This window comes from Fragaria vesca, linkage group LG7 (assembly GCF_000184155.1).
Source record: "Fragaria vesca subsp. vesca linkage group LG7, FraVesHawaii_1.0, whole genome shotgun sequence".
NCBI classification, from domain to species: domain Eukaryota; kingdom Viridiplantae; phylum Streptophyta; class Magnoliopsida; order Rosales; family Rosaceae; genus Fragaria; species Fragaria vesca.
In genome coordinates this window covers 2,820,099-2,833,078 of record NC_020497.1, presented here as the reverse complement: position 1 = coordinate 2,833,078, position 12,980 = coordinate 2,820,099, and the positions used below count along the sequence as shown (strand labels likewise).

General features: G+C 40.3%; 2 protein-coding genes and 1 non-coding gene across 3 annotated transcripts; 1 reads left to right on the top strand and 2 right to left on the bottom strand.

Annotated features, from left to right (window-relative positions):
• Positions 1–316: 316 nt before the first annotated feature.
• On the top strand, positions 317–9,816 carry LOC101307937 (vacuolar protein sorting-associated protein 8 homolog). Its single transcript, XM_004308228.1, has 19 exons — positions 317–1,672; positions 1,823–2,134; positions 2,222–2,461; positions 2,579–2,705; positions 2,802–2,959; positions 3,080–3,713; positions 4,310–4,374; positions 4,461–4,562; positions 4,653–4,795; positions 5,025–5,080; positions 5,360–6,024; positions 6,131–6,321; positions 6,432–6,723; positions 7,109–7,396; positions 7,524–7,633; positions 7,883–8,216; positions 8,690–9,094; positions 9,191–9,437; positions 9,530–9,816. The coding sequence occupies exons 1-19, from the start codon at positions 317–319 to the stop codon at positions 9,553–9,555; spliced, it is 5,751 nt and encodes a 1,916-aa protein (XP_004308276.1). The 3' UTR covers positions 9,556–9,816.
• A 422-nt stretch (positions 9,817–10,238) lies between these two features.
• LOC101296511 (mediator of RNA polymerase II transcription subunit 4-like) lies at positions 10,239–12,316 on the bottom strand. The gene is made up of 3 exons (XM_004306568.1): positions 12,208–12,316; positions 11,609–11,717; positions 10,239–11,512 (listed from the first exon to the last, which is right to left on the bottom strand). The coding sequence occupies exon 3, from the start codon at positions 11,479–11,481 to the stop codon at positions 10,276–10,278; it is 1,206 nt and encodes a 401-aa protein (XP_004306616.1). The 5' UTR covers positions 11,482–11,512; positions 11,609–11,717; positions 12,208–12,316; the 3' UTR covers positions 10,239–10,275.
• Positions 12,317–12,455: 139 nt separating this feature from the next.
• Positions 12,456–12,527, bottom strand: TRNAC-GCA. Its single transcript has one exon. It is a non-coding gene; the product is annotated as a tRNA-Cys (tRNA).
• Between the last annotated feature and the right edge of the window lie 453 nt (positions 12,528–12,980).

The window sequence follows — 12,980 nt, the reverse complement described above, 5'->3', positions numbered from 1 at the left end:
TGCTTCAGGTTTTTCGTTGTAATTTTGTTTCTATTCATCAGAAAAAAAAATTGATTTCTTGAATTGAAAAAATTGAGAAAACAAATTTCGTGGATAGACTCGAGCAAAGAACTTCAAGTGTCAACTGTCACCTTGAACAAAAAAAACACGACATGTCGTTCCTCCCCTTTATTTTCCGATTTAACTCCAACCAAAACGACGTATCGTACTATTACAGACTCACTGACGGAGTCGGACTACCGGCCAACACAGCAAACAAGACGAAGAAGCAGTGGAGATGACCAACAAGCTCACACAGCCGGAACCCCAACTCGCCATGGAGCTCGACCTCGACTCCTTCCTCACCTCCCACCTCTCCTCCGATTCCGACTCCGACGCCGACCTCGCCTCCGTCCCTCGCCGCACGATCGACGAAATCCTCAACGACACCGATTCCTCCACGTCACCCTCCCCCTCCTCCTCCCCGCGCAGCAGCTCCGCCTTATCTCAGTTCCTCGCCTCCGATCCCAAACCGCCACAAACCGACGCCGTTTCCGTCGCCTCGGCGCGGTCGAGTCAGTTGGAGGAGAAGTCGGTCCGGCCGGGTTTGAATTTGTATAGTCGAGCTAGGTCCGGTGACTTCCCGGACGATCAGGTCGGGAGAGTTTCGCGGCCGTCGCCGTGGCTGTTGGGAGGTGTGAGGACGAATGCGAAGCCCGGGGCGGCGCTCGCGGCGGCTGCGGCGGCTTCCAGGTCGATGCCGACGCCGCACGCCGCGGCGATCAAGTCGAGGAGGAGCGCCGGGAGCGGGAGCTTCCAGAAGGCTGTGGAGGCTGTCGTGGCTGAGGAATTGGGTGTGAGATCGGAGGATAACAATGCGGTTGGTTCCGAAACGACGGCGATGAGTTCGAATGGAGCAGAGGAGGGTTTTGGTGGTGAATTGGGGAGGAAAGATGAGGTTTTGGAGAGGGAGAGTGTGGTAGATGAAGTTAGTGCTGGCAATGCTGGTGCAGAAGAGGTCAGTAGTGTTAGTTTTGATAAGAATTCGATGAATTTAGATGGAAATGATGGTAAAGATAATGAATTCGATGAGAATGTTGAGGTTGCGGTGGAATCTAATCCGGAATTGGATGAGAACAGTCCTTCTCCGAGACGTAGTGATGTTGAGGATGAGCCTACTGGTGAGGATCAGCAGCATTTTGTTGGTAATGATGATAATGATGAGGTTGGTGATAATGATGATGGTATTAAAGATGGTGATGATCATTTTGATGACGAGGATGGTGCATTGGGAACTTCAATCACTCAGCTTGTGGAGGAGAGAATGGAGCAATTGGAGAGCAGGAGGGTTAGTAAAAAAGCGGAAAAGAAATTGAGAAAGCCGCTTGAAATTGCTGAAGAGCTGGAGAAGAAACAAGCTTCAACTGCTTTGCATTGGGAAGAGGGTGCTGCTGCTCAACCCATGAGGCTTGAGGGTGTTCGGAGAGGGTCCACCACATTGGGATACTTTGATGTTGATGCTAAAAACACCATTACTCGGACCCTTTCTGCTCCGGCTTTGAGGCGTGATCATGGTTCGCCGCAAGTACTGGGAGTTCACAGTAATTACATTGCAATAGGAATGTCGAGAGGGGTTGTCCTTGTTGTCCCCAGTAAATACTCTCCTCATAATGCTGATAACATGGATGCAAAGGTTACATTCTGTTACTCACTCTTAGTGCTTTTAATTTAATTCTTTAGGTCTCAAGCAGTATTTCGATATCTTCTTCCTTAGCTTAGTTTTACCTATTATTGAATTGAGATAGGTAGCTCATATTAATCGACTATGGATTATATTTTCCAGCTGCTATTTCTTGGATTGCAAGGAGAGCGGTCTTATGCTGCGGTAACTTCTATATCCTTCAATCAGCAAGGGGATCTACTCTTAGCTGGATACGCCGATGGTCACATTACAGTTTGGGATGTTCAGAGGGCATCCGCTGCCAAAGTAATTACAGGAGAACATACAGCTCCAGTTGTACATACTTTTTTCTTGGGGCATGATTCTCAGGTCACACGTAATTTTAAGGCAGTTACTGGTGATAGTAAGGGTCTGGTACTGTTACATTCCTTCTCTGTGGTGCCCCTGCTTAATAGATTCTCGATCAAAACACAGGTAAATCAATTGCTGACAGATGTAGGCATGTAGTAGTAGATGTGTGATCTTCCAACTTGATCATCTTATTTATCTTCACTGAAACAGTGCCTTCTAGATGGACAAAAAACAGGCACGACGCTGTCAGCTTCACCACTCATCATTGATGAATCATGCGGAGGCTCTTCACTATCCTCTCAGGGAAATGCGATGGGTTCAGGCAGCAGTATTGGTGGTATGATGGGTGGTGTGGTTGGTGCGGATGCAGGATGGAAACTCTTCAATGAAGGATCCTCTTTGGTTGAAGAAGGTGTGGTCGTATTTGTCACCCATCAAAATGCTCTGGTGGTATGAAGCCTTCAGATGATAGAGTGAATTCCATGTACCTTATATTTTGAGAATTGATGCTTGCCTCTTTTACACGCTGTCATTTCACAACGTGTTAAACCATTTGTATCTTTGCAGGTAAGACTAACTCCCAGTTTGCATGTCTATGCACAACTTTCTAAACCAGAAGGGGTTCGTGAGGGTTCCATGCCCTGTACTGCTTGGAAATGTACAACTCAATTGCTCAATTCACCTACTAATAGTGGTAAGTTTGACTTTCTTTGTTGAGCTACCAGTTAATGGAGTCCTAAGATGAGGGTCTAGTCATTTATTTATTTATTCATTTATTTATTTGGATTAGAGAATGTGCCTGCTGAAGCAGTTGAGAGAGTTTCATTACTTGCAATTGCTTGGGATCGGAAAGTTCAAGTAGCAAAGTTGGTCAAAACAGAGCTGAAAGTATATGGTAAATGGTCTCTTGAAAGTTCAGCCATAGGAGTGGCTTGGTTGGATGATCAGGTATGCACCTGTTTAATTGTCGTTCACTTTGCTGAATTTATGTTATTCCGCCTAGAACTGTGTAGGAGTCGAGTTTAGTTCACAACATGATGGGCTTAATTGGAGGTTCTTTGTCTTCAGATGCTGGTGGTTCTCACGGTGACTGGACAACTTTGTTTGTTTGCAAAGGATGGAACTGTAATTCACCAAACAAGTTTTTCTCGAGATGGTTTTGGAGGGGATGATCTCATTTCGTATCATACTCACTTCGTCAATGTATTTGGAAACCCTGAAAAAGCTTATAACAATTGCATAGCTGTAAGAGGAGCTTCTGTATATGTACTTGGACCTACTCATCTTATTGTTTCCCGGCTTCTCCCATGGAAGGAACGGATTCAGGTTTTACGAAGAGCTGGTGACTGGATGGGTTCTTTGAACATGGCAATGACAATTTATGATGGCCAAGCTCATGGTGTCGTTGACCTTCCTAGGACTCTGGATGCTGTGCAGGAGGCCATAATGCCTTACCTGGTTGAATTGCTTTTGTCATATGTAGAGGAAGTTTTTTCTTATATATCAGTAGCATTCTGCAACCAAATTGGAAAAATGGATCAGGTTGATGACTTGAACAGACAAAGTAGTTCTGTGCACACCGAAATAAAAGAGCAATACACCCGTGTTGGTGGGGTCGCAGTTGAATTCTGTGTCCATATCAAGAGGACTGACATACTCTTTGATGAAATCTTCTTGAAATTTGTAGCTGTTCAACAGAGAGGTATTATCAACCCAGTGGGTCTTTGTATTTGATGATATGGTCGAACTTCATGCATTGTTTTCTTTTCTTTTCTGAGTTATTGGGGTCTCTGGTTAAAATAGATTACGTAAGTGAAAATTATGGCAATCATTCTAATTTCATATCCTATGAAGAGGTAAACTCTATATTGCTACGAACTAGGATTGAATCTGAATGGAATTTTAAGAAGTGTACCTGTGTAGCATCGACAATACATAAATAAAAGTGCCAATTTTTATACCCTACTACAACTCATGATAAGGGTCATGCTAAAGGCTGAAATGCATTGTGGGTTGTAACTTTTCATCTATAAGAATAACTTTTTTGAAGTCTTTGGAGACCTGCATTTCAACTTCCTTTCCTGATTTGATGGTAACTGGATTATACTTATAGAACAAAGAAATTAGGTTTTAGGAGTTGTGTATTGCTTTCGGCTTGTGTGAGCTGCAGTGCTATAAATTTGCAGCATATAGAAGTATGTGCTTTGTTCCATTGCTAAGAGTATGCTGCGTACAAAATTATACTTTCCGTCCACTATTGCATGTTGCTAATCTATTTCTCTTCTTAAATTTTTGCAGACACATTTTTGGAATTATTGGAGCCTTATATATTGAAAGACATGCTTGGTTCTCTTCCGCCTGAGGTACTGCATAGTGTATTTTTCTGTATTGGAAGCCATGTTCTGCAATTTACATAATCACATTCTTTCTCCTTTTTCCCTTTTTTAAGATTATGCAAGCTCTGGTGGAACATTACAGCCTCAAAGGGTGGTTACAGCGTGTTGAACAATGTGTCCTTCACATGGATATTTCTTCATTGGATTTCAATCAGGTCTCTACCTTTCATGTTTTTGCTAGTGATTTTTGTCCACTAATCCTCTTTTCAATTTTCACCTCTAACAATAATTTTTCATTTTTGTAGGTTGTTAGGTTATGCCGGGAACATGGGTTATATAGTGCCCTGGTGTATCTTTTCAACAAAGGATTGAATGATTTCAGGTCACCATTAGAGGAGCTGTTGGTTGTCTTGCGAAATAGTCAAAAAGAAGGTGCTATGGCCCTTGGGTACGATCTCCTTGACATGTTCCCCTCATGTTGTAGTCACTTGAAGCTGAAATTTTCTTGCGCACTACTTAAGTTGCCCTCCTTTTGTTGCAACATCTTACCAGATCTCTCTTCTCATTGATTAACTAAACACATATACTGTGTTATACCATATGTTTCAGTTTATCTTTTCACTGTTTATAGCTTCTTGACTTCCCCATGGTCTTATTTTACATTTTCTTGTTCGCAGATACAGGATGCTAGTTTATTTGAAGTACTGCTTCTCTGGCCTGGCTTTCCCACCAGGTATGGACTTCACCTATTGTTGGGCTTTCCAATATCACAGGACACTATCGGGATATTCCTTTGTATGATAACCTATGCAGAAATTGCTAGGGTCATGAAGTAATTTACAGAAAATGATATATAAATGTCGCAGAATAAGTATAGAGAGTTGTCTATCCATAAAGGGCCTTTTTTATTTTATTAATTTTTTTTTTTTTTAAGCACAATGTGTTTGGTTTTCTAGGCTTTGGCTTCATTGTTCAGATTAAGAAACCTTGCATCAATCATCTTTATTTGCAGGACAAGGAAAAATTCCTCCTTTACGCTTGCCATCTCTCAGAACAGAACTTTTGCACTTTTTATTGGAGGGCTCTGATGCCCCTAATTCAAGAGCACTCTCAAGCGAATTCCCTGGAGGAGAACATCTCAACCTTTATTATCTCTTAGAGCTAGATACTGAAGCTACTTTAGATGTTCTGAGATGTGCTTTCTCAAAAAATGAAATCTCCAAACCCGACTTCTCTTCTCAAAATTCAGCTGATGCAGATATAGAGCTTCAGTATGGGAATAACTCAATGGCTCAAAGTCAGGATTCATTGGTCCAGAATACAATTGATACTCTTATTCACATTATTAGTAAGGACGTTCCCCAGAAGGATGGATCTGCTAGCAGTGTTGACCCCGGATCAGTCGTAGCATGGCCTTCAAAGAAAGATATTGATCATCTGTTTGAGTTTATTGCATTTTATGTTGCATGTGGAAAAGCTAATGTCTCGAAGGCTGTACTGTCTCAGATTTTGGAGTATTTGACATCAGAGAATAACTTCCCCTCATCTGTTTCTGGAGATAACATGATTTCAAAAAGAAGAGAGAAGCAGGTTCTTGGCCTTCTTGAGGTAGTGCCAGAGACTGATTGGGATTCATCTTCTGTGTTACAGCTATGTGAGAAAGCACAGTTTTACCAGGTATATCTTCAAGTTTCTTATGACAGCTGTTACAATGTTGTTTTAGAAACATGTTGATTCCATTCACTTAGTGTTACTCACTACATGGTTTCTTGATGTCTTTTAGGTATGTGGCCTAATTCATACCAGCAGACATCAACATCTTGCTGCTCTGGATTGCTATATGAAAGATGCAGCTGAACCGATTCATGCCTTTGCCTTTATCAACAAAATATTGTTGCGGTTGACAGATAAGGAACGTGCTGGTTTTCGATCAGCAGTTATTTCTCGAATTCCAGAGTTATTTGACTTAAACAGGTAATTCCTTAATTATCATGAATGTTTTGTTCCTTTTTCATTGTTCACATGTTAACTGGAGGTCTTCCTCAATTATTATTCAGTTTCTAAAATCTTCCGATCCTATGCAGAGAGGGTGCATTCTTCTTGGTTATGGATCATTTTACCAGTGAAGAAGGTTCTCATATACTATCTAAACTTCGCTCCCATCCTAAAAGCCTTTTCCTTTACTTAAAAACAGTGATAGAGGTTCATTTATCTGGCACTCTCGACTTTTCAAGTTTAAGAAATAATAATCTCATGGGAGTGAAGGAACAAACAAAAGCAGTTGAGGCTTTCTTGGAAAGGATCTCTAATTTCCCACAGCTTTTGCGTGATAGTCCTATTAATGTGACTGATGATATGATTGAGCTTTATCTGGAGGTGAGCGTTTTGTGAACTTGGGATCGTTTGTTTTAGCTAAGTTTATTCGACGAATTAGTGTTTTCAGCTGCATCACATTGTCTCTGGAATACTTGACCTTGCTTGAGATATTGTTAAGTTTAAGTGTGTCCATTGTGCTCCAGTCTATTTGGGTTAGTAAAAGTTTACCTATTTTCAATATATTCATTTTGGCCAAATTTGAACTCTGAGGCTTGGAAGAGTCGGTGAGTGAGTTTGTTTTCTGGTCATAAAGCTTATCTGGTGTCAACGCGGCACTTTATGTGTTACCACTTAGTTGCTTGGGTTCAGAAATTACTTGTGGAGCACTCATTGTGAATTTGTGATACCACCTTAGGTTCTCATGTTTCACTTATTACTTTTGCAGCTGTTATGTCAGTTTGAACGCAAATCAGTTCTCAAATTTCTAGAGACTTTTGATAGCTATCGTGTGGAGCACTGTTTACGCCTCTGCCAGAAATATGCAATAGTAGATGCCTCATCGTTCTTGTTGGAAAGGGTTGGTGATGTTGGGAGTGCACTTTTACTTACACTATCCTCCCTCAATGAAAAATTCATGAAACTTGAAACCGCTGTTGGAAGTCTACCATCAACTGGGGCTTCACGTGGTTCTGCTAGTACAGAGTACTTGAACAAAGCTTTAAAACTACAGGAGGTCGGTAAATATCAGTTTGAATCTAGCATGTCGTTGGGCTGTTTTTTGCTTTTATAGATTTGTTGGACAGTTATGTATCAATTGTAATATTTTTTCTTTTGTTTTTTTTGTTTTTTTTTTTTTTCAGGTGAATGACATTGATAGTATATTGCATGCCTGTATTGGATTGTGCCAACGGAACACCCATCGTTTGAATCCTGATGAATCAGAGGCACTTTGGTTTAGATTGCTTGACTCGTAAGTTCAATTTTCTAGTTCGGTCTCAGTTAAGCTTTACTCATGCACAATTAGCTGCACATAATACCTTTTTCGATATCAGCGTTTCTTGTTTGATTGTATTGACCATAAAAAAGACTTGCATAACTTAAAAACGGGATCTCGTGCTCCTTATGATCTGTCCAGGATGATACATGAGAGAATTCATTGAGTCATGCATCCATGATCATGGAATTATTGATGACTAATCATCTTCCAATCCCAATACAGGTTTTGTGAGCCTTTAATGGATTCGTTTAGTGCGGGTACAGTCTCTAAAGGACAAGATCTTAATAGAATGGTAACCAATTCATTGGATTCACAAGAGGATGATTTGAATTTCATAATCAAGTGGAGAATCCCAAAGCCCCATAAAGGTGCTGATGTCTTAAGAAAATTGTTTTCTCGGTTCATCAAGGAGATTGTTGAGGGCATGATGGGATATGTTCGCCTTCCAACTATCATGTCAAAGCTGCTTTCTGACAATGGTAGCCAGGAATTCGGTGATTTTAAATTCACAATATTGGGGATGCTGAGTACGTATGGCTTCGAAAGAAGAATTCTGGTACAGCATCTTTTTACTTTAATCTCAGTTATGCTAGTTATGTACACAATGATTTCTGGTTTTAGGGAATCATTGTTTCAAAGTCATTCTGTGAAGTGTTCTTTTAGGCAATGAGCATGAATAAATTTCTATGATATTTTAAAAATAAAAAAATTAAAAAAATCTTTAATGTCATTCCGGAGATTTAAATGTCTATTTACCTAGTGAATATCTACAACAGCATAAGTTGGTGGCTTAAGCTACAATTCTCATTTGCATTTAATATATCTGCTGGATAGATAGAAGCAGTACAGCGTTACTAAGCAGCACTCCAATCTTACGCACACTACTGATTCAACAATATGTTAAACTTCCTGCACTAACTGGATTCCAGTTCTAGACACTAGATATCTAATTTGTTTCCTCCGAAGCTTTGTGTAGTACTCCTTTGTGTTCTTTTCTGTTGCCTCTAACTTGTCTAATCTGTCATGTAGGATACTGCCAAGTCCCTGATAGAAGATGATACATTCTATACTATGAGCATCCTTAAGAAAGGAGCTTCACATGGGTATGCCCCCCGCAACCAAAAATGTTGCATATGCGATTGCCTTCTTGACAAGAACTCTTCCAGTTACATTCGCATTTTTACTTGTGGTCATGCGACACATCTTAAATGCGAAGTTTCAGAGAATGAAACACCAAGTCGTAGCTCGTCCTCTGGATGCCCTGTTTGTATGCCCAAGACGAAATCTCAGAGGGCTAAAAACAAATCAGCTCTTGCAGAGGAGAGTTTAGTGAACAAATTTTCATCAAGAACCAAAAATACTCATGGAACAACAGTTCACCTACATGAAAGCAATGCATCTGAGAATAGCTATGGGATTCAGCAAATTTCACGAGTATGGCAACTTATTATCATCTTCATTATTGACATTTTGATTTCCTTGATTTTTGGTACGTGAATCTAACTGAGAAATTGAACTTGGATATTGCAGTTTGAGATGTTGACCAATTTGCAGAAACATAGTGGATTAGTCGAGATTGAAAATATGCCTCAATTGAGGCTTGCCCCACCAGCCGTGTACCATGAAAAGGTTAAGCACGGACCTGTTCTGTCACCAGGAGAGAGCAGTAGTAATCTTGCGAGAACAGGGAAACAAAGTAAAATCAAGCAACTCAGGGAGGTAAAAGTAAAAGGATCATCTATTCGGTTTCCTTTGAAAACAAATTTATTTGGCAATGGTAAGTATCTCATAACGTCTTCTGTAAATGTTATGGAATTTGGGAGTCTATGAAAGGTGTCAATTTCTAACGTCTAGATATCCACTTTCCAGGCAAGGACAAGATCAGCAGGCGATGACACTATTGCCTTCTACAAGTAACAAGTAACAACACTGGGAGTTGGATTCTGCCGAGGCTGTATCTATTAGGCACTAACCATACTAGCTGAGTATTAACCCGTTTTCCCTCCATATCCTGTAATTCTTTTTAATCCTTCTGTGTTTCTATTTAGATCTGTTGTAATTAATTTGTATAGTACCACAAATTTTGTAAATGATTTATAGAAGGGCATCTGCCATTTTGTAGCAAAAGTAAAATATATTCCTCCCAGTTTCTAGCGACTTTATATGGATTCTTGGTGATTATCTGCATATAATTCTCAGAAGGTAGAGTCTCCTATGTCCTAAATTGCAACGTCGCTGCGGAACATGGTAGTTTCGGATACCGTGTATCCTTCAGAAAAGTTTTTTGCTAAGGTAAAAGGTCAGGCAACTTCGGACTTCCGAATTCCGATTAGAGCCTTCTGTCTTATGTCTACTATTTCATGAAGATGAATGCTCAACAAGTCCAACTGAACCGAGTAATGTATTTCTTATCCAAAATTCAAATCAAATATTGCCAACAATGATAATTGCTTCTCATCTCTTGATTAAACTCCAAATAAAGTTGGAGATGGGAAAGACCAAGTGCACCTATCGGTATTCAATATTAGTCATTCAACCAAAATTTGGATTCAAGGGAAATGTAAATGGATACTAAAACATCAGTACATACGCATCCCGAACCAAAGGACAATCTGCTAATCATCATCTTCAGAGCTTCCTTCATCACTACTACTATAATCGCTATCATCGACTTCAGGAATATCTAGTATAACATGCCGAACTTGTATTGGCTCTTGTGCCTTATGCATTGCTTGAGGTCTAAATGATTGTTGCTCCACGGTCTTAGGAACTGGAAGAGATCCCACTGGCGGCAAAGGCACTGGGTCCCCAGGCTTCCATCCAGGGGGCATAGCAGGCAACTTCACAGGCATAGCAGGCAATTCCACAGGCATCCCAGGTTTCCAACCAGATGGAATTGCAATATTTGGAAAAAGTGCACCAAGGTCTGGAGCTTGATTGGCTTCTGTTGGAGCAAGAGGTGGGGACTCCATGATTGCTTCAATTGTTTTCTCCGTGCTGTCTAAAGTCTTGGGCAAACCAACATCCAGGTTTGCAAAATTGTATAGCTGAGAAGCGCGCATGTGCTCCTCCTGCGGGGCAGGTGGGAGTGATCCGCGAAGAGGAGCTTGTCCAGCCCCAAACTCTGGTGGTGCAAATGTTGTGTAGCTTATCCGATGCGCATATGACAAAATATCTGATAAATTCAACTGAGATGAAACTGTAGTAGTGCATGACGAATCATCTTCTGATCCGTCATCCAGTTTTACTCTTTTGGGGCAGGACAAATCTGAGTAATCATCAACAAGATTATCAAGCACCTGCTCGATATCCTTGAGTTTCTTGGAGAAGGCAAGAAGTGAGGCATCCTTGGACTGGACTTCGCGTGCAATTTTCAGCTTAGCCTCCTGAAGATCAAGAATTTCTTGGAGTTCAGCAACAGTCTCAAAGAGTTGGGTTTGAAGAGCTGTGAACTGGGAGAGGACATCTTTGGTTGAGGAAGGACAGTTCTCAAGTGGCATAGAGGACTGAGATTGGGTTTGGGAGGAAAGGAAGGTTGGGAGGGAACCGCGGAATGCATTGAGCCAAAGGGACCGATTAGGTGAAACTTCAAAGAGTTTAGATGCAAGGGAGGCCATTTGAACTAGAAGGGATTGAGCTCTTGGGAGAGGCGAGAGGAGAGAGACCAGCGACGGGGAGAGATTGGGAAGCTGGGAAGAAGAAGCAGAAGAAGGCTGCTGCTGGAAAGGGAGTTTTGGAGGGGTAGGGTTTTGAAGAGCAGGTGAGTTGGGGTTCGATAGGCCTAGCCTAGCTGGGGATTGTACAATCTGTTGTTGAAGCATTTTGGAATTTCACTTGTTTCTTCCAAATACTCTACAGAACAAGAAATCAAAAACATTAACATCACAGCCATTTCATGATCTGATAAATGGAAGAACTAGGTCTTACTAAAAGAGAAAGGAGTCTCACCAGCCAAGAAAGTAAAAGCCAGGTAAAACCAGTGAGCTACAAAATTGAAGAATTCAAAGTCGATTTGCTTAAAGGAATCTCCTTTTCCTTATGTGCAGCTCTTCATAAGCTGTAAAAATCCAAGAAATTCATATTCTTAACCTCCATCTAAAGAATGCAAAAAACTAAAAAGAACAATGTGTTCAAAACCAATTATAAGATGTACACACTTTGAAAGCTTGCAACCAATATTACATTTGGCTATCAGAGTATCAGTTTAGGCCACACAACACTAAAAATCTAAACTTCATTGGAAACAATTAATCAGCAATCTGAGATACTATCTTTAACAACAATGTTGAAGCCCTGGCCTAGTATGCCAATCTAAAATCCTCAAAAAAACTGGAAAAATTAAAGAGGCGCCTGTGGTTAACTTTTCCTCAACCTAAAACCCAAGATGAAGATTAGTAGCATCCTAATAGGAGACCCAAAATCAAAGGAAATCAAAGCAATCCAGATTCGAGCTCTTTCTATCAAATATCGAAAGGAAATTGAAGTTCAAAGAAACATCGGAGCAAAAACCAGCAATGTAGAATCAGAAAGGAATTAGATAAACTCACCTGGGTTTTGTTCTGTTTCATCGAAGGAGTGGAAAGTATGAAGCTTTCATGAGTTTCATCAGCTGCGATTTGCCTGAGAGACGGGAACGGTGACACAGAGAGAGGTGCCTAAAGGTTTCAGTTTTAACGAGAAGATATACAACTGAATTTGCAAAATAAAAAGTTAAAAAATTAAGTGAAAATTAAAAGTGGTAAAAAGTAAAAAAAAAAACTAAAGATAAGTAAAAGAATTAAAAAAAAAGAAAAAAGGGACCCAACCGGGTTCGAACCGGTGACCTCTTGATCTGCAGTCAAATGCTCTACCACTGAGCTATGGACCCTCATTGATATCTGTTTCCATCTATTATTTATTTACTTGCATTACGCTAAATTTTTTCAATTACTGTTTTTCTATAGTTGAAGCATTTGGTTTAGGATCACTCGTCTTGTAATGGTTTACATGCCGGTGCTCTCCACTCACGGTAATAACCCGCTCAAACCACAACATGCTTTTGAAACAAATAAAAAACCACATGTTTTCATTATTCAGCAAGTTTGTCTCTTTTGATCATAAAATTCGAAACCAATGCTCTCCACTTTACGTAAAATAAGTCACTTATGTAGTTTGAAGTTAATTAGTGTTCTTGGTTGAACAATTTTTAAATAAGCGTATCTTACACGCCGTTAAGACTAATCAAATCGATTGTCACCTAACGATAAATAGAATGCCTTAATTCTCATTCCACCATTCTCTTAGCTCCTAACAATTTTTAAGAACATTAACTAGCTAATTG